The sequence below is a fragment of the Miniopterus schreibersii genome, assembly GCF_964146895.1.
Source record: "Miniopterus schreibersii genome assembly, chromosome: 1".
Classification (NCBI taxonomy): Eukaryota; Metazoa; Chordata; class Mammalia; order Chiroptera; family Miniopteridae; genus Miniopterus; species Miniopterus schreibersii.
Window position 1 is genome coordinate 201,561,510 of NC_138101.1, and position 20,419 is coordinate 201,581,928.

At 66.4% G+C, this 20,419-nt stretch overlaps 2 protein-coding genes across 8 annotated transcripts in view; both read left to right on the forward strand.

Moving 5' to 3' along the window:
* Nucleotides 1–11,127, forward strand: part of MTA1 (metastasis associated 1) — a 35,937-nt gene extending 24,810 nt beyond the window's left edge. For 2 of the 7 annotated variants that reach the window (XR_013998215.1, XR_013998216.1), the window contains exons 7-21: nt 650–767; nt 2,233–2,335; nt 2,558–2,657; nt 4,113–4,301; nt 4,646–4,720; nt 5,018–5,076; nt 5,419–5,534; nt 5,849–5,953; nt 6,045–6,234; nt 6,356–6,445; nt 7,421–7,573; nt 7,717–7,752; nt 10,071–10,102; nt 10,288–10,439; nt 10,521–11,127. Coding sequence is in view for 4 of the 7 variants with exons in the window: in XM_081128977.1 (XP_080985103.1) it covers nt 650–767; nt 2,233–2,335; nt 2,558–2,657; nt 4,113–4,301; nt 4,646–4,720; nt 5,018–5,076; nt 5,419–5,534; nt 5,802–5,953; nt 6,045–6,234; nt 6,356–6,445; nt 7,421–7,573; nt 7,717–7,764; nt 10,071–10,102; nt 10,288–10,439; nt 10,521–10,671 (1,728 nt within the window). In the remaining 3 variants the exon portion in view is untranslated. Of the gene's footprint in view, nt 1–649; nt 768–2,232; nt 2,336–2,557; nt 2,658–4,112; nt 4,302–4,645; nt 4,721–5,017; nt 5,077–5,418; nt 5,535–5,801; nt 5,954–6,044; nt 6,235–6,355; nt 6,446–7,420; nt 7,574–7,716; nt 7,765–10,070; nt 10,103–10,287; nt 10,440–10,520 lie in introns of all 7 variants that reach the window. The other 5 variants (XM_081128976.1, XM_081128978.1, XR_013998217.1 and 2 more) reach the window with 4 other exon arrangements.
* A 3,653-nt stretch (nt 11,128–14,780) lies between these two features.
* Nucleotides 14,781–19,404, forward strand: CRIP2 (cysteine rich protein 2). The gene is made up of 8 exons (XM_081123708.1): nt 14,781–14,838; nt 17,357–17,451; nt 17,569–17,626; nt 17,872–18,012; nt 18,090–18,158; nt 18,237–18,331; nt 18,655–18,712; nt 18,800–19,404. Exons 1-8 carry the CDS (start codon nt 14,796–14,798, stop codon nt 18,865–18,867), a joined length of 627 nt encoding a protein of 208 aa, XP_080979834.1. The 5' UTR covers nt 14,781–14,795; the 3' UTR covers nt 18,868–19,404.
* The last annotated feature ends 1,015 nt before the right edge of the window (nt 19,405–20,419 follow it).

The following is a 20,419-nucleotide window of genomic DNA, read 5'->3' on the forward strand; positions in this document are numbered from 1 at the left end:
AAGCGGCCGGCAGGGACCCCCATCCCGGGCCTGGGTCACCGGCTTGTTGCTCAGAACAGTCCAGCCACTCGGGCTGCTTCCAGGAAACACGGGGAACCTGCACAACGGTGCTGGACCGATGAGGTGGGGGCTGCGTACTCGCTGCAGCCAGACCGCAGGGCGGGAGGGGCGCGCCGAGCGTGGCTGTCACACAGCTGGCTGCAGGAGATGCTGGGGTGCGGCTGGAGTGACCGGGCAGGGCCGGGCCGGCTGCTGCACCCTCAGCTCTGGGCGCCAAGTCCAGAACATTCTGTGACTCCACTTGTGTACGTCTCCCCTGACAACTTGCTGGACGTGCCCAGAACCTGTCAGGGTCATTCCCATGTGTCTTGGGACTTGGGTTCGCCGTTAAACACTTTTATAAACTAGCTTTCAGACTCGCTGCTGATAGAAATGCTGCCGACGGGGGTGTTGGTCGCCCAGAGCCCGGGCCGGCTCCGTAGGCCTGGCGTCAGTCTGTTCCCTGCAGGGTCTGAGCACGTGGCCATCCAGTGCCGCGGTCACGCTGGTGTCCTCCCCGATCTCCGCCTGCTGTCACCTCCAGTCAGTGGAGCCCGCGGCTGGGCGAGGCCCGCAGTGCAGCGCTGACCTGTCCCGTGCTGTCTTCCAGGACTTTTTCTTCTACTCTCTCGTCTACGACCCGCAGCAGAAGACCCTGCTGGCCGACAAAGGGGAGATCCGTGTGGGCAACCGGTACCAGGCGGACATCACGGACCTGCTGAAGGAAGGTAGGGCCGCGAGCGGGGGCTCTGGAGGGGTGTCCAGCAGCCAGCCCAGGGCCGAGCAGGACAGGCCATCCGGCTGCTCCTGGTTTTTTTTTTTTAAAATATGTTTTTATTGATTTCAGAGAGAGGGAGGGAGGGGGGGAGAGAGATGGAAACATCAATGATGAGAGAGCCATTGATCGGCTGCCTCCTGCACGCCCCCCGCTGGGGATCGAGCCCGCAACCCGGGCCTGTGCCCTGACCGGGAATCGAACCCTGACCTCCTGGTTCATGGGGCGACGCTCAACCGCTGAGCCACGCTGGCCGGGCTGGAGCTTCTGCTTCCTTGGCACTGTTTTCCTCTGTTCCTCTGTTTTTAAAAGCTCCTCTTGTCTTTAAAAAATATGTTTGAACAGATCTGTCCGTTTTGCCAAAACAGGCTGCACCCTGTGAGGGCCACCTCCAGCTTGGAGACTGCCCCCTTGTTTCCCTGTTTCTACAGACTTTTGCCCCTTCCCTCCTGTCACCCCCACCTGGCTGTATCGTTTCTGTTAAAGGAGTATTTTGTTGTCAGGGATGAAGTAGGATTTCGGCTAAGCCTGGGGTGGCAGCTGCGGTGACCTTCCTCGTATCTGAGCTGCCCCTCCGGGGTCCCGCACCCTCCCGTGGGCTGTGTGCTCATCTCTGCCGGGTGCCAGGCCTGAGGCGCTCACCGCCCTCGGCTCCGGCCAGGTCCTGCCTGGGAGGTTCTCAGGATGAGCCTGCCCTGCGTGACCTCGGGGTCTCCGTCTGCCCTCGGCTGACCCCTCACGAGAGTTTCCGAGCAAACGTGCCCTTTGCATCCACACTGGCAGCTGGACAGGGCTGCCCCGAGCTCTTCCCCTGCTCTCCGCCGTCAGGTTTTCCTCTGAGTGACCTTTGCAAATGCCGAGCCCTGCTGGGCAGCCTGCTTATCTCCTCTCAGGCATGACGTCTCATTTCTGTCTGGTCCTGCCTCCAGCACACTTTTACACGTGCCTCACACGCACGCACGTTCCGCAGACAGCTGCTCAGGTGCACGTGTGCACACGCACATACAATGCCAGGCATGCCCGCACCTACACACGCACACACTTAAACAGTCACATATTCACATGTTCGCGTTCATGCCTACACACACACCTATGCATGCACACGTGCTTACACGTGCAAACATGCACATGCTAACACGTGTACACCCCCTTCCTGGTGGGTGGTGGTTGCCTGTGTCTCGGGGGTCCTGCCATGAGGTCAGGTGTCGGAGCCGCTCAGCCAGGCTGACGGGAGGCGGTGTGGTGGCATCGCCGCCCCCTCTGCGTTCACGCGTGTGCGTCTGCATCCCGTGTGAGGCCGGGCTGTGCCACCTGCCGTCGTTTAAGCCCATGCCCCCCACGGCAGCGCCAGCAGCCGTGCTCCACGGGACCGCGGGAGCGGGCAGGTGCTAGTTGGTCTCACGCCGCTGCTCCCGTAGGGGAGGGGGACGGCCGTGACCAGTCCAAGCTGGAGACCAAGGTGTGGGAGGCACACAACCCGCTCGTGGACAAGCAGATCGACCAGTTCCTGGTGGTGGCCCGGTGAGCGCTGCTGCCCACCCCTGTGGGGAGTGGGGGACGGGGCACGCGGGTCGTCCTGCAGGGGACCCCCAGCGTGCGCGGGAGTTCCTAGGTGGATGCCAGGCAGTTCCTGCCCCTGGTGCCCGGGCCGCTCGGATCAGCCTGGGCTGCATCACCTGTGCCCAAGGTTGGTCCTGCCACCCTTCTTCCGGCCCCAGGGTCAGCATCTCTCTTCCTCCCCAGTTCTGTGGGCACCTTTGCGCGGGCCCTGGACTGCAGCAGTTCCGTCCGACAGCCCAGCCTGCACATGAGTGCCGCGGCTGCCTCGCGGGACATTACCCTGGTAAGTGGCTGTGGCAGGACAGCTGAGGCCCGGGGCACCCACTGCCCAGGGCGTCTGGCAGGTGCAGCACCCACTGCCCAGGGCGTCTGGCAGGTGCAGCACCCACTGCCCAGGGCGTCTGGCAGATCCAGCACCCACTGCCCAGGGCGTCTGGCAGGTGCAGCACCCACTGCCCAGGGCGTCTGGCAGATCCAGCACCCACTGCCCAGGGCGTCTGGCAGGTGCAGCACCCACTGCCCAGGGCGTCTGGCAGGTGCAGCACCCACTGCCCAGGGCGTCTAGCAGATCCAGCACCCACTGCCCAGGGTGTCTGGCAGGTGCAGCACCCACTGCCCAGGGCGTCTAGCAGATCCAGCACCCACTGCCCAGGGTGTCTGGCAGGTGCAGCACCCACTGCCCAGGGCGTCTAGCAGATCCAGCACCCACTGCCCAGGGTGTCTGGCAGGTGCAGCACCCACTGCCCAGGGTGTCTGGCAGGTGCAGCACCCACTGCCCAGGGCGTCTAGCAGATCCAGCACCCACTGCCCAGGGTGTCTGGCAGGTGCAGCACCCACTGCCCAGGGCGTCTGGCAGGTGCAGCACCCACTGCCCAGGGCGTCTAGCAGATCCAGCACCCACTGCCCAGGGCGTCTGGCAGGTGCAGCACCCACTGCCCAGGGCGTCTAGCAGATCCAGCACCCACTGCCCAGGGCGTCTAGCAGATCCAGCACCCACTGCCCAGGGTGTCTGGCAGGTGCAGCACCCACTGCCCAGGGCGTCTAGCAGATCCAGCACCCACTGCCCAGGGCGTCTAGCAGATCCAGCACCCACTGCCCAGGGTGTCTGGCAGGTGCAGCACCCACTTCCCAGGGCGTCTGGCAGGTGCAGCACCCACTGCCCAGGGTGTCTGGCAGGTGCAGCACCCACTGCCCAGGGCGTCTGGCAGATCCAGCACCCACTGCCCAGGGCGTCTGGCAGGTGCAGCACCCACTGCCCAGGGTGTCTGGCAGGTGCAGCACCCATCATGGGGACCACTGCATGAGGCCCCTGAGCCCTCACCGCCTGCTCCTTCCTTCCAGCAGACAAGACGGCTCACTGCCCCTCTCGTGGCTGTAGCACCTGCCCTGCCCAGGGCACTTTCTCCCTGGGGTTGTTGCACCAGCTGGGGGAGAGGGTGTGGCAGCGAGAAACAGGTCCGTTGCCCACTATCTGTGGCTCCCCACGCTGGGCGTGATCCCCAGGCACAAGCCTGGCCAAGCCCGTCCCCACCTTCCCTCCAGGGTCACCGGAGCAAGCCTGCCTCTGTCAGCAGCTCTGAGTCATCCTCACTCCTTGCGCCCCCGAACTGCCACCCCAGGACTCTCTTGTCCCCTGCTAAGTGGGGGTGGGGCTCCGTGTCCCTGTGCAGCCCAGATGTGGCTGTGGGTGGGCCCAGCGGGTGCAGGGTGGCCCGTGACCCTGTGTCTCTCTCTGCAGTTCCACGCCATGGACACGCTGCACAAGAGTCTGTACGACGTGGCCAAGGCCATCTCGGCCCTGGTGCCGCAGGGCGGGCCTGTGCTGTGCCGGGACGAGATGGAGGAGTGGTCGGCCTCAGAGGCCAGCCTCTTCGAGGAGGCCCTGGAGAAATACGGGAAAGATTTCACAGACATCCAGCAGGACTTCGTGAGTACGGGGAGGCTCAGGACCACTCGACCCCGAGGCCACACATCTGTCCCTCTTTAGTCAGCGGCTCGTCATGTGCCACCAGCTTGAGGGTCAGCACTGGGTGGCACGGGGTCAGTGCTTGGAAATCATGGTGAAGACACAGCACACTTATCAGCAGGACATTGGCCTGACGCTGTGTGTCGCCTGAGCCAGGCACTGGCCGGAGGGGGGGGGTCTCAGGCTGGAGCCTCATGACCCAGAGAAGTGTGTTTAGAAACGTGGGGGTTACCCAAGAGGAAGCCCCTCAGGGCAGTGTCCTGGCGGGCATCATGTGCCCTCCTGAAGTGCTTTTCTCTCCCCAGCTGCCCTGGAAGTCGCTCACCAGCATCATCGAGTATTACTACATGTGGAAGACCACGGACAGATACGTGCAGCAGGTGGGCCGGGCACAGGGAACCACCAAAGATAGACGCAGCAGATGGGCCAGGTGCAGGGGGGACCACTGACACATACGTGCAGCAGGTGGGCCGAGGGGGAACCACCACAGACACGTGCAGCAGGCGGGCTCCTGGGCTAAGAATCCCAGGGCTCCTAGGTCCTGGGTGGCACACCCTGGGTGGGCTTTAGGGTGACCTCTCACAAGGCAGACAGTTGGGAGAACACCAGAGCTCCCCTCCCTGTGGAGCAGCCCCTCCCTGGCCGCCTGCTGGCCTAACCTTCTGTTTCGTTTTTAGAAACGATTGAAAGCAGCTGAAGCCGAGAGCAAGTTAAAGCAAGTCTATATTCCTAACTAGTAAGTGCTCCTTCCACGTCCCTGCCGACCCCGCCGTCCCCGGGCGGCGTGGGCACAGGTGGGGCTGCTGTCGGATGGGCCGAGGCGCCCTGGTGGGGGTGGCTCTGGCTCTGGCTCTGCCTTGGCCTCCCAGGTCGCACTGGTGCCCAGGCCCGCTCAGCTTTGAGCTGAGCTGAGCGCAGGTGTAGATGGGCTTGAACCTCCCTGGGAGCCTCTCCCAGGGGAGAAAGCTCACCCCTCGGGTGAGAGGAAGGCCAGCACCCTAGGAGCCAGCTTTCCTAGGAGCTGTGCATCCACAGCTTGGCGCTCCTGTGATCTCCTCCCTCTTTCCCTCACCCTAAGTAACAAGCCAAATCCGAACCAGATCAGCGTCAACAACGTCAAGGCGGGTGTGGTGAATGGCGCAGGGGCGCCAGGCCAGAGCCCTGGGGCCGGCCGGGCCTGCGAGAGTTGTTACAGTAAGTGCCACCGCCCGGCATCCGGGGCTCGCCCCAGCCCGCGCGGTGGGCACCCGGCCCTGTCCCCGTGTCCCCTCTGGGAGCCCGGCCCGGGGAGGGGGAAGCCTTGCATGCTCCCTGGGAAGCCTTCCTCCCGGGGGACTCGGCCGGGGCGCGGCGGGCGGGCGGGCGGGCGGGCGGGCGTGGCGGGCGGGCGACTGTGTGATCCTCTCTGCCGTCACTGGTTCTGCTTAAGAATCCGTCTATTTCCAACTTTGTTGTCCGTAGCCACCCAGTCTTACCAGTGGTATTCTTGGGGTCCCCCTAACATGCAGTGTCGTCTCTGCGCATCTTGTTGGACATATTGGAAGAAATATGGTGGCTTGAAAATGCCAACCCGGTTAGATGGAGAGAGGCCAGGACCAAACCGCAGTAACATGGTAAGTGGGCGCCGCCCCGCCCCCGCGTGTGGCCCGGCGGCCCGGCCCGCGGTCATGGCGCTGTGTCGGGGCGGCGCGCCCCCTTCCGCAGAGCCCCCATGGCATCCCAGCCCGGAGCAGCGGGAGCCCCAAGTTCGCCATGAAGACGAGGCAGGCCTTCTACCTGCACACCACCAAGCTCACGCGGATCGCCCGGCGCCTGTGCCGAGAGATCCTGCGCCCGTGGCACGCCGCCAGGCACCCCTACCTGCCCATCAACAGCGCGGCCATCAAGGCTGAGTGTGAGTGTCCTCCCCACCCGGGGCTCCGTCCCGGTCCTGTCCTGCGGGAGGGAAGGTGGGGGCCCAGGGAGTTCAGGCCCCGTACCCCTCCCGCGGGCACCCACACTGTGCGGCCCCACAGGCACCGCCCGGCTGCCCGAAGCCTCGCAGAGCCCGCTGGTGCTGAAGCAGGCCGTGCGGAAGCCCCTGGAGGCTGTGCTCCGGTATCTTGGTAAGCCTGCGCCACCCCCACGGCGTGGTGGCCTCCGCACGGGGAGTCACCTCCGTCCTGCCACCGATGACCTTTGCCTCCCTGCAGCCCGTGACCCGTCCACCCCAAGGTCTCTGTCCAGGGCACCCCGAGCGGGCTTCTAAACCTGTCTCCCATGCCCGGCTCCCCTCGTGCCCTTGCAGTGTCTGGGGGCCGCGGTTTGGGTTGGGTGCGGCCGCTGCTGTGATGCCTCTGAGCCAGGATGGCGTCTGGTGGCAGCCACACGTGGAGGGGGCCTTTGCGGCCTGTGGACCGTGAGCACCTCAGCTGGCGCCTTCGTCCAGCTTTGCCCACCACAGGTGGCTGGGCCAGGGGGCCTCAGGAGGGACAGGGCAGGGCTCACCGCTTGGCTGGGCTCAGGCGGGCTCATGAGTCAGTCCCTCCAGCGTGGAGGTGACTTTCCTCCCGTGAAGGACATTCCAGAGCGGTGAGCTAAGTGCCCACTCAGACACAAGTGGCTTCGGCCGTGTTCGCTATCTGGGGTCTTGTCCTGGGGCCGGCCTCGCCTGGTCCTGTGGGGGGAGGTGGCTCGTGGCTCCTGAGTCACCAGCGGCTGGGGGGCCCCAGCAGATGCGAGCCTGCGCCACACTGTGGGCCAGCGTCGGCAGGGCATGTCCCGGCCCGGTCCTCGGGGCTGTTAATTCATCACCTGGCCAGCGGCCAGCCCTCTGCCATCAGCTCCGGTGGCCTGGACATGAGGCCTCTAATGGGCCTGCTGGTTTATGTGCCTTCATCTGGAGCCTGTAAGCTGCTGGCAGTCGCCCAGGGATCCAGCCAGTTGGCTGGGCCTGCAGTGCAGGACTGGCCTGGATGCTGGGTGTGGGTGGGTAGTGTTCTCCCCGGTGGGCATGGCAGAGGTCGTCCTGCACTGGGATGGGGCCTGGGCCACCTGGCTGTCCCTCACCCTTAAAGCGCTTCCCCGTGTTGCTCCGACAGAGACCCACCCCCGCCCCCCCAAGCCCGACCCCGTGAAGAGCGTGTCTGGTGTGCTCAGCAGCCTGACCCCTGCCAAGGCGGCCCCCGTCATCAACAACGGCTCGCCCACCATCCTGGGCAAGAGGAGCTATGAACAGCACAACGGTGTGGATGGTGAGTCCCGAGGGGAGGCCGGCGGGGCCTCGGAGCTGGGCCGGCGCCTCCTGCAGCCCCGGGCACCTGGCCCCTCGCCCCTGCGCCCGCGCCCGCTGACTGTGTTCTCTCTCCCTCTCTCCCCCGCCGCCGGGCGCTGCCAGGCAACATGAAGAAGCGTCTCTTGATGCCCAGTAGGGGTAAGGCCTGGGGTGGCCGCTGTGTGGAGCTCTGTGTGCGTGGCGCGGCAGGCGGCTCAGGGCACGTCCGCGGGGCAGTCCACGTGGGCCAGGCCGCATCCCGCTCCCCCTAGTTTGCTGTCACGTGGCAAAGGACCAAGTGCTTCCCGGGGGCTACAACGGCCCCAAATGCCGTCTCCTGGCCCGGTGCCTCTGGCTCTCAGGCCATCCCCCTCCCTGGCCCGGCGCCTGGTCAGTGGACTGTCCTCACACGTGTGGCCCTGGTGCCCCAGCTGCCCGCCTGTACTGTCTGCCATCGCACTGTGATCGCCCGCATGCCCTCAGCCTCAGCTCTCGTGGTCGCCCACGCTGTGCCTGCAGCTCGCGTGCGCCCTGCCGGGGGGAGGGGGTCGATGGACGGAGCCGTGGGTGTGGTTGACGTGGCTGGGGAAGGTCTGCTAGGCCCAAGTGGGCACCCGGGCTGCAGCACCCTCTGGGAAGGGGACTGAGCCTGCGGGATGGAGGCCTTGTCACCATCAAGCGAGGGGTTGGCAGTGGCCGCAGGAGTTGGGGCTCCCTGTGGCCCAGGTCCCACCCACTGGCTCAAGGCCCAGCTTTTGCCCCTTACTTAGAGAAGGGGTGTCGAGGCCTGTGGGACTACATCAGCCTGGGGCTGGGAGGGGCACCTGCTCTGGGGGCTCGGCCCCCCACAGTCGGGTCAGCCTGCAGCAGGTGGGTGGGGAGCCATGCAGAAAGGAAGGATTCGGGGAACGTGCTCTGAGCTCCTGCCAGCCCGACAGTGGGTGGTTGGTGGCACCCCAGCACCATGGGCCAGCCAGCGTGGATGTGCCAGGGTGCCCTCCCCAAGCTCAGGACTGGGAGGCTGCTGGTCCTCTGGGGGGCTGGCCAAGGCAGTCTGTGTACCAGGCTCAGCCGTCTCAGGGACGTGGGGAATGGCAGGGCACAGGGATGGGGGCCGGGAGGTGGCAGCAGGTAGTAGCCATCCAACCAGCCTGTCCCCTGGGCACGCCTTCTCCCTGCCGCATCTGGGAGCCCCGGTAGGCCCGTCCTGTGGGCCACCAGCAGTTCTCATTCCTGGTTTTGCCATCTCACCTGCCCCGGCCCCCAGTGCCCCTGTAGTCTCCATGAGGGGGCTGCCCAGTGCCCCGTTCCTGCAGCAGGACTGGCACTGCCGTCTGCCCCCCGACAGGCACCAGGAACCACCTGGGGGAGCCTGCAGGCAGGGAGTCAGGTGCCCGTCAGGAGGTGCCTTGAGCTTTGGGCTTGTTTTGTAGAAAGTAGTTAAGGAGCAAGGTGGATAAAGTCCGTGTGCTCTTGTGGGTTTTTCCAAAATTGGGGTGCTTCCACGTTGACTTCCGTTGGGCATGTGGCCCTGAGCTCTGGGCAGGGCCTGCCACACCTGGCACCTTAACTCACTAACCCGCGCGCCTCACTCCGCACCCACTTCCCCGGCCTCCCATGGGGCGCGCGCTCCCTCTAATGCTCCGTGTGTGTTTTCTTCTCTCCGCAACCCATCGCTCTGATAGGCACTTACCTGGGTAAGTAGTGCCGTGGCCCCCACACCCACCCGGGCATCGCAGGTTAGAAGGCGGTTTGCTCACACGTGGACACACGTACACAAGGACACACGGACATGCACAGGCAGGCACATGGACGCTCTGACATTTAAATGTGGACACGTGGACACGCAGGCACTCACGTGGACATGCTCTCATACATGGACACTCAAATGTGGACACACGTGGGCACATTCACACGTGGACACGCTCACACATGGGCAGCGGGAGGTGGTGGTGACCCCGCCTTTCCGCTCAGGTTCTCACCCAACATGCGTTTGGGAGTCTGGGGCCTCGGGTGCCACTGGTGGTGTCCAGGGCCAAGAGGGTGTGACCTGGGAAGGCTCCGGTCCTGACTCCCAGCAGAGGCCGGGGTCAGTGAGGGAGCTGCCTCCGGGATCTGAGCAGTGCTGGTCGAGGAGTGGCCATCCGTGAGGGGCTCTCTGGTGCCACTGTTGGCAGCTGTGTTGGGCGAGGCCCGGTCACCATGTACACCGGGCTGCCTTTGCCTTGGCTGAGTCGGTGGCTGGAGGCCTGTGTGTGGGAGCAAGCTGTCGGGTCTGAGACGGGTGACCCTCAGAGCCGGGAACTGTGGGCCGCTGGGCTGGGCCAGGCCCTGCCTGGGTGTGGGATGTAGCTGGTGGGTGGGTTGGCCCAGGAGGGGTTCCTGCCTCCCTGGAGCAGGCTGAGGGTCCTCGGCGGGGTGTGGATATGGGACACACCAGGCAGTGTGCCTCACACCCTGTGCTCCCCTCTTGTCAGGCCTGGCGAACCACGGACAGACCAGGCACATGGTAAGAGGGAGGGCTGGGCCCGCCCCACATACACAGCTCCCTTGGACTTTCGGGAGGAGGTTCAGTGGGACCAGGGGGGGGAAGGCAGGGGGTGCCCTCAGCCCTCAGAGTACTCCCTACCCCTCGGAGTTTCGGGGCGCACATGAAGGCCCCAGGGAAGCACCCTCACACCTGCCCTCGCCCAGGGACCAAGCCGGAACCTCCTGCTCAACGGGAAGTCATACCCCACCAAAGTGCGCCTCATCCGGGGGGGCTCCCTGCCCCCCGTCAAGCGGCGTAGGATGAACTGGATCGACGCCCCCGATGACGTGTTTTACATGGCCACCGAGGAGACCAGGTGGGGCCTCGGCCGGTGGGGCGGGTGGACCGTGGGGTAGCCGTGTGTCCTTGTCACTCGGGGGTCCCTCTGCGCTCACAGGAAAATCCGTAAGCTGCTCTCGTCCTCGGAGACCAAGCGTGCTGCCCGCAGGCCCTACAAGCCCATCGCCCTGCGCCAGAGCCAGGCCCTGCCGCTGCGGCCGCCCCCGCCCGCGCCCGTCAACGACGAGCCCATCGTCATCGAGGACTAGCCTGCCACTGCCCCGGCCGCTGACCACAGACCTGCCCCGCCTGCCCGCCCGCCCGCCTGCCCGCCCGCCCGGTTTTGGTAGCGCCCTCCCACCCTCACCTGCAGAGAAACTGCTCCTCGGGCCACGCGTGGGGAAAGTGCGGTTAACTTATTCCGGGAAAGCCCAGGAGCTGTTTTTAGCTTTGTGTTACTTTTTTGGCCGGAGCGGAGCGAGGAGCTGGCCAGTGTCCGCACCGCATTGCGGGCTCGTGGGCTGGCCGGAAGTTTTGTCGTGTTCTGTTGAAGGTGCCATTTTAAATTTTATTTTTATTACTTTTTTTGTAGATGAACTTAAGCTCTGTAACTTACACCTGGAATGTTAGGATCGGCGCAGCCAGCGGCCGGCCGAGCCGCCTGGTGGGGTTGGCCCCTTGTCTTTTCAAGTAATTTTCATATTAAAAAAAAACAAAGAAAAAAAACTCATAAAAAAAAGAAAAACAATTAGACCTCCTTGTTTGTCTTTCATCTCTGTCTCTCTGCCTGTCCAAGCCGGAGCCCTCCCTGCCCCAGGCACCTTGGAGGAGCCGGCCAAGGATGGACTGCAGCCGAGCTTGGGCTTGCTGGCCCAGGTGGGTCCAGAGGGCACCCCAGCCCAAGTCTTGGGGGTCACCTGGTGTGCCAGGTGGGTGGCTCCGGGCCTGAGAGTCTCCCTGGGGTCGAAGACCCTCCCAGAGAAGCCCCAGTGAGCAGCGTGTGGCTCGTGGCTGTTGTGGCCTCCAGGCTGGGCTGGAGGTTCTGCCGCCCCTCACCTCTGCCCACACACCTGCCTCCTTTAGGGCCTGGGCCAGTGCCCACCACCCTCCCGAGGGGGTGGGAAGAGGGCCAGTGGGGCTCAGGGCCCTCAGGGTGGAGCTGACACTGAGGCAGGTGTGGGTAGCCAGGGCCCCGTGGCTGTGTGGCTCGCCTTTCCGTGAGGCAGCCAGCACAGCTGGGGTGGCCGGCCCACTGCCCTGCTGCTGGCAGAGCCCTGCCCAGCTGTCCAGGGCTTCTGTCCAGAGCTGCAGCGCTGGGGGCAACCCCAGCAGGTGTGGAGTTTCCTCGTGAGAATTTGCTCAGATTTCAGCAAGTCCGTTCTCAGAAACCCTACCTCAGGCATTCTGCACCCACCCTTGCAGGCCCTAGGATGTGCTGGCGGCCAGCGGCTGGAGGGAGGGGCAGGGAGGGACACTTCTCAGGCTGGGGGCTTCCTCATCTGCCCTGAGCTCTGCCTCCGGCTCCCCCAGCCCCACTGTGAGGTGTGCACATCTCAGCCAGGGCCTTAAAATAGAAGCCACTGCTCACTGGCTGGAGAGATAAGGGGCTCCCGGGCCTCTGACAACCTGTGACGGGCTGACGGTGACAGGCCAGGGTGTCAGAAAAGTGGCTGCAGCACCCCAGCCAACTCCAGTCTGCAGCCCTGCCCCCCACAGCCCCCATAGCCCCCACTGCCCAGGACAAGAGTTGTGTCTCAGCCCTGACCTTGAGCAAGACTCAGCTTCCCCTGGGGGATGGGTGGGAGGGGGTCTCCCCAGGCCCTGACCTCCTTGCCCACCCAAGTCCCCTTCCCTCCTCCTCAGGCTCAGGGCTTCCTCCCCACATGCCCCCCTCCCGGGCCTGCGTGAGGTGGCCTTCACCCATCCTGGCTGACCGGGCAGGCCCCGAGGAGCTGGGGTCCTCCAGCCCAGGACCTGGGCTGCGTGTCCACCTCTGGGCTGCTTGGGGTCGGAGGTGGGGCTTAGGAATGGGGAGTGAGCGCACACTGGCGGAGCAAGGGCCTGGGTGCCCAGGGGTGGGTTTGCCAGCTGTGCCATTCTCGGAGGCCCAGCACAGGGCTTCACCGACACCCCCCACCCCGAGGGCAAGGGCCATCTCAGGTGGACAGCAGTCATCCCCTCGAGGATCCTGTTTGGAGACCTGTGGGGCCTCTACCCACCCTTGAGGAGCCCAGTCCTGGGTCCCTGCAGCAGTAGCCCAGACCAGGATCCTGATGTCATTTGCCAACGTTGTCAGGACAACAGCCCGTGAAGACTGGTGACCAGTAGGGTGCCATGCCACTGTGGCCCCAGGGGAGGGACCTGTCCCCGCGCTGGCCACCTGGCCCAGCCACCTCAGAGCCCTGCCTGTTTTCCTTGAACCTGGCTGTCCTCACCCTGGCCTGTCCCTGCCCCACCCTGCCACCCTGGCCTCAGAGGCAGACGCTGCTGCTGTGTGTCCGCTGACCAGTGCCCCTTCCCACCAGGTCCCGAATAGCCCAGGCACATGAGGAGCCTGTGGCTTGGGCCCAGGGACTGTGGCTGGGGGGCAGGGCACCTGTCCCTCACTCTCCAGGCATCTGGCCAGTGCCGGATGCCATTCCTTAGACCCATCCCATTCACTCTCTAGGCAGGGCTGGGGTCCTGGGGGCCTCCCAGAAGACACCTGTGTGGGTCAGCTGTCCCTCCACAACAGCTCTGCGAACTTCAGAGGTGGAGTGGGAGTAGGGAGGTGGTTCCTGGCCAGGGGCTCCCAAGTGGGAGAGGGCATGGTAACCACGCCACTTGGCGGGCAGCGGGCCATGAATTATTCAGAGACACCTGACACCCGGCCTGAGCAAGGAGCAGGCTGAGAATGACTGACCTGTGGGGAGCCCCCACAGCTGGCCACCCTGTCCAGGAAGGGGAACACCGAGGCCTCCTGTCTCCGTCTCCACCTTGGCTGGCACAGGGCCAGAGCTGGGTGTGGACGGGGAGGGGGGCTGGTCAGGCTGGTCAGTCAGGCTTGGGGGAATCTTGTATTTCAGTGGCTGTAGGGGGTGAGTGAAAGGGGGGGCAGTCACCCCAAGGAGCTGGGCCAGGGCAGGGCGCCAGGAACACCTGGGTTCTGGAGGTTGTGGGACACTGGCTTGTTCATCCACTCCACTGGGCAAACACCGGTGATGGATGCCATCAGGCCCTGGGTCCTCTGGGTCCTCTGGCCGGGCAGGTGCACCAGGCAGAGGAGAGTGGGGCAGGCACAGAGCCTTGATCACTGGACTGGGGGTGCTGCTGGTCCTGGTCATCCGGGCTGGGGTATGGGCGGGTCTGACAGGTTAAGGCCCAGCTGGGGCTGGAGACCCAGAGAAGGGGGCCTATGGGGAGGGGAACCCCAGAGAGGGAAGGGAGAGGGTCCTCCGGGGCCCCCCCGGGTGGGAGTGGTCGTCGGGGTTGGCGCCAGGTTCTGCAGGCTCCGGGGGGAGGCAGGGCGGGCGGCAGTGGTCAGACGGGCCCCTGTAGCGGAAGGAGGGTAGGGCCCTGGCTCTCCTGCCCTCCAGGAGGATGCTCTGGGGCCACGGGGCTGGAGGTGGGAGGCCCTGGGCCCCGATAACGGGTCCAGAAGAGGGGCGCGCCGGCAGGGGCCGGAGGGCGCTCGCCCCCGGGGCTCCCGACCGCTTCCCCCTCCTTCGCCGCCCCCACCGCGCCCCAGGAGGCAGAGCGGGGGCGCCCTCGGAGCCCCCCGAGCCGGGCCGCCCCCCGCCCCTCCTGCCGGTCCTCTCGGGCGCCCGGCCCCACCCGCCGAGCCTTGGGCACCGCGGGCCGCGTGGGGCCGGGCCGAGCCCGCCGGGAGCCCCGCTCCGAGCCCGCCGCGCGGCGTTGCTATAGAAACCGAGCCACAAAGGGATGAGGGGCGCGCCGGGCGGGGTGGGGTCCTCCGGGAGCCGGGGCGCCGGGTCGGGCGCGGGGGGCGGGCCTGCCGTCGGGGCGTCCGTCCGCGTGTCCAGGGGACGCCCTTCCGGGCGCGGGCCCCGCTGGCCGGAGCTCCCCCGGACCGCGGGGGCCGCGCGCTCCCCGCCCCGCCGCGCCCCGCGCCCCCCGCCGGCGCCCGACGTTGCCATGGAAACAGCCCGGGCGCGGCCGGGGGCGCCAGGCGGGCCCCGCCCCCTCCCGCCGCCGGGCAGGTGCGCCCCCGCCCCGCCGCGCCCCCGCTGCGGGCCGCCGGGCCCGGGGGAGGGATCCCGACGCCCCGCCCCGGCCGCGGAGCCAATGGGTGCACGGGGGGCCGGGCGGGCGGGGCGGCGGGGCGGGCGAGGCGGCGGCGACGCGGCGACGGGCGCGGGCGGAGGGCGCGAGCCGACCGGGCGCACCGACGACCATGGCCTCCAAGTGTCCCAAGTGCGACAAGACCGTTTACTTCGGTGAGTGCCCGGGCCGCCCGCGCCCGCCCGCCCCCGCTCCACCCCGGCCGCCCACCCGCGGGACCCGCCGAGCGCCCGGCCGCCGCCCCGGGATGCGCGGCCCCCGCCCGGTTGGCTGCGCGGCCCGTTCGCGCGCGGCCCCGCCCGGGGTGCAGCGGGGCGCGGCGGGGCGACCACGCCCGACCCCCGGAGCGGCGGGGGGCGCGGGGCGGGAGCGCGGGGTCCCCGCTGGAGGCCGGGCCGGGGAGCTCGCCCCCCGCGTCTCGGGCGCGTCGCGGTCCCCCGGGCGGTGCCGCGCGGAGCGAGGAGGCGGGCGGGTCCCGTGCTCGAAGCGCCTCCTGACTTTCTCCGCCCTTTCCCGCGTACCCCGTTTCGCCTACCCTCGGACACCTGGCCGCAGGGACCCCCCAACCCTGACTCCCACCTCTGCCCACGCCGGGCCGGGCCAGACCTGGGCTCTGTCTGGACTTGGTCCACGCGGAGGCGACCTTGGCCTCTGCCTCCCGCGTGTTCCAACGTGCACCCTTCCTTGGTGCGAGTTCCCCCAGGACTTTCCCACGGGTGGGGCGGGGTGACAAGCGAGTCCCCATGAGCACTCAAGGAGACGAGTCCAGGTGGCCAGCCGCCCCCCACCCAAGGTCAGAACAGGCCAGGACCTAAGGGGGTAGCAGGGTAGGAGGGGGGTTGTCTCTGCCAGGGTGCCCCTGGGTAGGCGACACCTCCTGGCGCTCACCCACTGACTGGCTTACTCACCACGCTCCCTCCTCCTGGCTGATCCTGGCCTGACTTAGCCAGGTCGCCAAAGTCCCTGCCCACCCACCTTCCCACCAAGGCCTGCACCCCCCGGGGGAAGACAGAGCCAGAAGCGAGGATGGCCAGAAGGGTGGGGACAGACAGGGGACCCTTCCCTGGTCATTCGGGAGCAGTGGTCAGGGCCCAGGATGGGGACAGGCTGACGTGAAGGAAGCTACTTGGCTTCCCCGCTGACAGGCCGGAGGAGGAGGCCAACGGTTGTTTGCTGTTCCCAGAGGGGAGGGACCGGATTTGGCCTGGAGTGCTTCTGGCCTGGCCCGGAGCCTGGGGGCTTCCGGCCGCCTCCCAGGAACCCTCCCAGCCCTCTCTCCCTTTCCCAGAGAGAGCTCCTGCCAGTGAGGCTCAGGGTGGGGGACCATCCCGGGTCCTCCTGCCTGCCTTGCTGCCCACGACTTTGCCCCCAGCGAGGCCCACTCACTGCCCTCCCGCTGGACTCACAGGCCTGTGGACAACCCAGAGAAGTGCTCTGCCAGCTTGGGCGGCCGTAGGCTACCAGCAGAAAACAAAAGGCGCTCACACCCGCTGGCTTCTGTCCTGGACGGGAGGCAGTCAGTAGTGGAGGGAAAGAAAGGCCTTTCCCCCAGCAAGGCTGCACCCCAACACCCCCGCCTCAGTAGCCAACACCTGAGTGTGAACAGAGCGGAACAGGGCCAGGACACCCAGAGTGACCTCAGGATACTGTGCCTTTGTGTCCCCAACAATGGTTCCTTTCGTAGCCATTAGACCCAGTGAATTCTGTCTTCCCAATTCAATCAGTAATGTGTGGCTATTGACCTGCTCGGTTGGTCTAAGGGTCATTCCCTTGCCCTCGAGTGGCCACATCCTAGAGCCCAAGGTGCAGCATGGTTCTGGCAGCCTGGAGCTGGCCAGTGGAACTGGGAGAGGACTCTCGGCCGGCATGGATCCAAGCTGCCTTGGGCTCCTGAGCTCCTGTCGTCCCCCGGCATGGACACGAGGGGGCCCCCACTCCCAGGCTGCTGGGGCCCTAGGGGAGGCCCGACCCAGACAGCCACCTCTATGTGAGGGAGACTAGAGAGCTGCTGGTCCTTGGCCAGATTCCACCGGGTGGCAGGGGCCAGCCTGCCTGCCCCCACCCCCACCCGCCACATTGTTGGTCAGGCCCCTTCCCGGAATTCCGGCCGGTCTCTGGCCTTTCTTCTGCCTTCTCCTCGGCCCTTTTCCTGCCGAGCTCCTGGGGAGCCTTCCTCCCCACTTCCCTCTATTGGGAGGTGTCCAAGCAGCTCCAACACCATGGTAGGGGGATGGGGAGGGCACCCGACCCGACCCTCAGCAGCTGGTCCCAGACCTTGGGCTCCAAAGCAACAGCTGGAGCTAGTGGGGTGGGGACTCAGGGCCAAATGTAGACAGGCAGGCGTCCTGTCCCCTGGGGTTCCCGCTGGGGGATGGGAACTGGCTTCCCCACAGGGGGTCTGGATGGAGGCTCGGTCACCCTCCCCTCAACAGGGGCCTCTGCCAGCTCCATTGGAGCCCGACTGGGGGGTTCGGGATGGTCCATGGACGGGTGTGAGGAGGAGGTGGGTGTGAGGGACACGGCGTGAGGCAGGTGTGTAGAGGGGCAGGGGTAGTGTTAAGGGACCTTCTAAGTCTGCTCCAGCTCACAGCCCTGGGGCGGTGAGGGTGACGGAGGCCAGTGGGACCGCAGGGCCCCTGCGTGGCTGGCTCTCACGTCCCCTCCCGCCCCCAGCCGAGAAGGTCAGCTCCCTGGGCAAGGACTGGCACAAGTTTTGCCTCAAGTGTGAGCGCTGCAGCAAGACCCTGACGCCTGGGGGCCACGCTGAGGTGAGCCCCCCCGGGGCTGTGGTGGGGGCTGCAGGGCTCTCCCCACCCTCAGCAGGGAGGGGGACCCAGGAAGCTCAGGCACTGGCCCTCACCCTCTCCCCCTGCTCCTCTGCCTAGCATGACGGGAAGCCGTTTTGCCACAAGCCTTGCTACGCTACTCTGTTCGGACCCAAAGGTGAGCTCAGCTGGCCAGCCGGCCGCCCAGCTGGACCTGCTCTGGCTGCTGGGGAGGGGTGGGCCCCTTCTCTCCATGCCCTTCCCAGGACTGTGCCCCAGCCCGTGGTGCCCTCTGGGAGCAGGGTCCTGACCCCATAGGGTGGGCTGTGGAGGGCCATTTTCTGAGAAGTTGGGTGAGGTGTGAGGCCTAGATGGTGGGCGGGGCCACTGGCCACCCACCCTACGGGGCCTGCCACCCCACAGGTGTGAACATCGGAGGTGCCGGCTCCTACATCTATGAGAAGCCCTCTTTAGAGGGACCCCAGGTCACTGGCCCCATCGAGGTCCCGGTGGCTCGAGCTGAGGAGCGTAAGGCGAGCGGCCCCCCAAAGGGGCCCAGCAAAGGTGAACCGGATTCTGTGTCTGGGGGGAGGTGTGGGAGCCCCTGGGCTGCCCTGACTCCTGTCCACCTTCCACCCCAGCCTCTAGTGTCACCACTTTTACTGGAGAACCCAACATGTGCCCCCGTTGCAACAAGAGGGTCTACTTTGGTGAGTGAACATGCCCAGCCCCGACCTGTGGGAGGTGTCTGCCAAGGGCCCCTTGTCACCATCTCTTCCTTTTCCCAGCTGAGAAGGTGACTTCTCTGGGCAAGGACTGGCACCGGCCATGCCTGCGCTGTGAGCGCTGTGGGAAGACGCTGACTCCAGGCGGGCACGCGGAGGTGAGGGGCCCGCATGGGCACGCTCAGGGGTCCAGGCCAGACGGGAGGGGCCTGGAGAGGGCCCAAGGGTGGGGATGCTGGGCTCCAGAGGGGAGGGCCAAGCCTGGTGATGGGGGCTGCCCCCTGGTGGCCAGAGTAGAGGAGCTGGGCACTGCAGAGGCCCTGTGGCCCCAGGCACCACCAGTTGAGTGGACTGGTCATGGTTTTGGGGTCTTGAGGGCTCTCAGGGAGGGAGGCAGGTGCGTGGACAAGAAGGAAGCCACCGGAGGGAGTGGGGAGACAGGAGTCTGTGGACCCCCGCCTCACCCCCACCCTGCCCCCAGCACGATGGCCAGCCTTACTGCCACAAGCCCTGCTATGGAATTCTCTTCGGACCCAAGGGTGAGTGTGGCCAGGAGGGTGGGGAACCAGGTGCCCCCTGCCCCCTCCGCACCCCTCCCCACCAGCCTTTTGGGCCTTTCTCCACAGGCGTGAACACTGGAGCCGTGGGCAGCTACATCTACGACAGGGACCCCGAGGGCAAAGTTCAGCCCTAGGCCCCTGCCCCAGGGCCCACTGCTTGGCTCCGTGGGGAGAGTGACCAGCAGCCCACTCCCGCCTAGCCTCAGCTGGTCCGGCCCCGGAGTCCAGGGCCTGCGTGTTGGGGGAGGAGGAAGCCAGTTGGGGCATCTCCAGAAGAGGCCAGCCCGTCCCCGTTTCTCTAGGTGTGTCTGCCTCTGTGTCTCAGCACTGTTACCCCCTTTTGTGTCCTGCCTCCCTGTCTGTGTGACCCCACATGTCTTCATGTCTGTGTCTTCTCCCCCCTGTGTCCCTGTGTATCCCCGTGGCCCTGGGCGAGTCTCTCTGAGGTGGCCAGCCCACCTCCCCTTCCTGCTGCCCCACGCCTCCCTAGTGTTATTTATCTATCTCCCTTTGCGGGGTGGCACAGCCACACCCCTACCCCTCACAGTGTCCCCAGACAAGGCCCTCTGCAGTCTCCCACACTGCCTTGCAAGCGCCGCCCACCACCCTCACGTGGTTCACACCCAACGCTGAGATTCTTGCTGTCAATAAAACGTTTGAGGATTACAGGACCCAGCACTGCGCCTCTGGTTGTGAGGTCGATGCGAATCCAGGACAGGGTCCTTTGTCCCATCCACAAATGCTCCCAACACGCCTGGGCCGGGCTTCTGGTGGGAGGAGGTCCTATTCCCAAGGTTGATAGTGGAGGGCAGCTGAGAGGGGGTCAAGTAGGTGGAAGTGGGAGGGTGGGAGGCATCCTTGGGGTGGGGTCCAGAAGAGGAGAGGAGCCTGTGTTATGCTGAGGTCACCTCCCTCTGGAGCCTATAGGGCTGAGCCCGGACTCCTGGAAATGCCAGCACTGGGCACTAGAGCCAGGAGATGCCTGGGTCCATCAGAGGCCCGGAGGTGCTGGGTCAGCCTCGGTAAAGCGGCAGAGGGTATGCCACGTGAAGGGAGAGGGGACAGGTGACCAGAGGAGGGGGTCCTCTGCAGGGTAGATGGCCTGAGCTGGGCCTTCAGCCCAGGACTGAGCCTGGAAGTCCAGAGGGGTGGGATGTGGTCAGACCAAGACCGCCCGGGCTCTGCCGTGGCTTTTGTGTGCAGGGCTAGCAACCTGGTGGCCATGGTGGTCAGCCTGGCTCAGCACTGGTGGTGGCCCAAGGACGGAGGGTGGGCAGCCCGAGGGCAGGGGCTTGCGCGCCCCACTGCCCGGGCGCGCCTGCCCAACCGCGTCCCGCAGTCTGCGGTTGCAGCGGTAGCGGGACGGCCTGGCTTTGCCCTTTCCCCTCGGACCCCTTGGGAGCGCCTAGGACTCGCCTCCCCCCAGCCCGCTGCCCGATCCCGGCCGCTCCGGGGCATCCCGCCAGGGGGCGCGCCTTCTCTTCCCCGCGGCGCCCCGGGGCAGAACCCGCGCAAACCCCCGCGGCCCGCGCCCGCCTCCGCGCCGGCGGCCGGCACCGCCGGGCTCCCAGATGCCTCCCCCTCCCGGGCCTGGGCATCTGGGCCTGGTCGCCGCCTGTGCCCTGCACCCCAGCCCCAGCGGGCTCCGCCCCCGCCCCCCGCGCAGCGCGCCGGCTCGGGCACAGC

Bases quoted from the DNA above. Each gene is read 5' to 3' on its own strand.
- CRIP2 (XM_081123708.1), top strand. From the start codon at position 14,796: ATGGCCTCCAAGTGTCCCAAGTGCGACAAGACCGTTTACTTCG. The intron at 17,627-17,871 runs GTGAGCTCAGCT...GCCACCCCACAG, and splicing joins TACTCTGTTCGGACCCAAAG to GTGTGAACATCGGAGGTGCC. The intron at 18,159-18,236 runs GTGAGTGAACAT...TCCTTTTCCCAG, and splicing joins CAACAAGAGGGTCTACTTTG to CTGAGAAGGTGACTTCTCTG.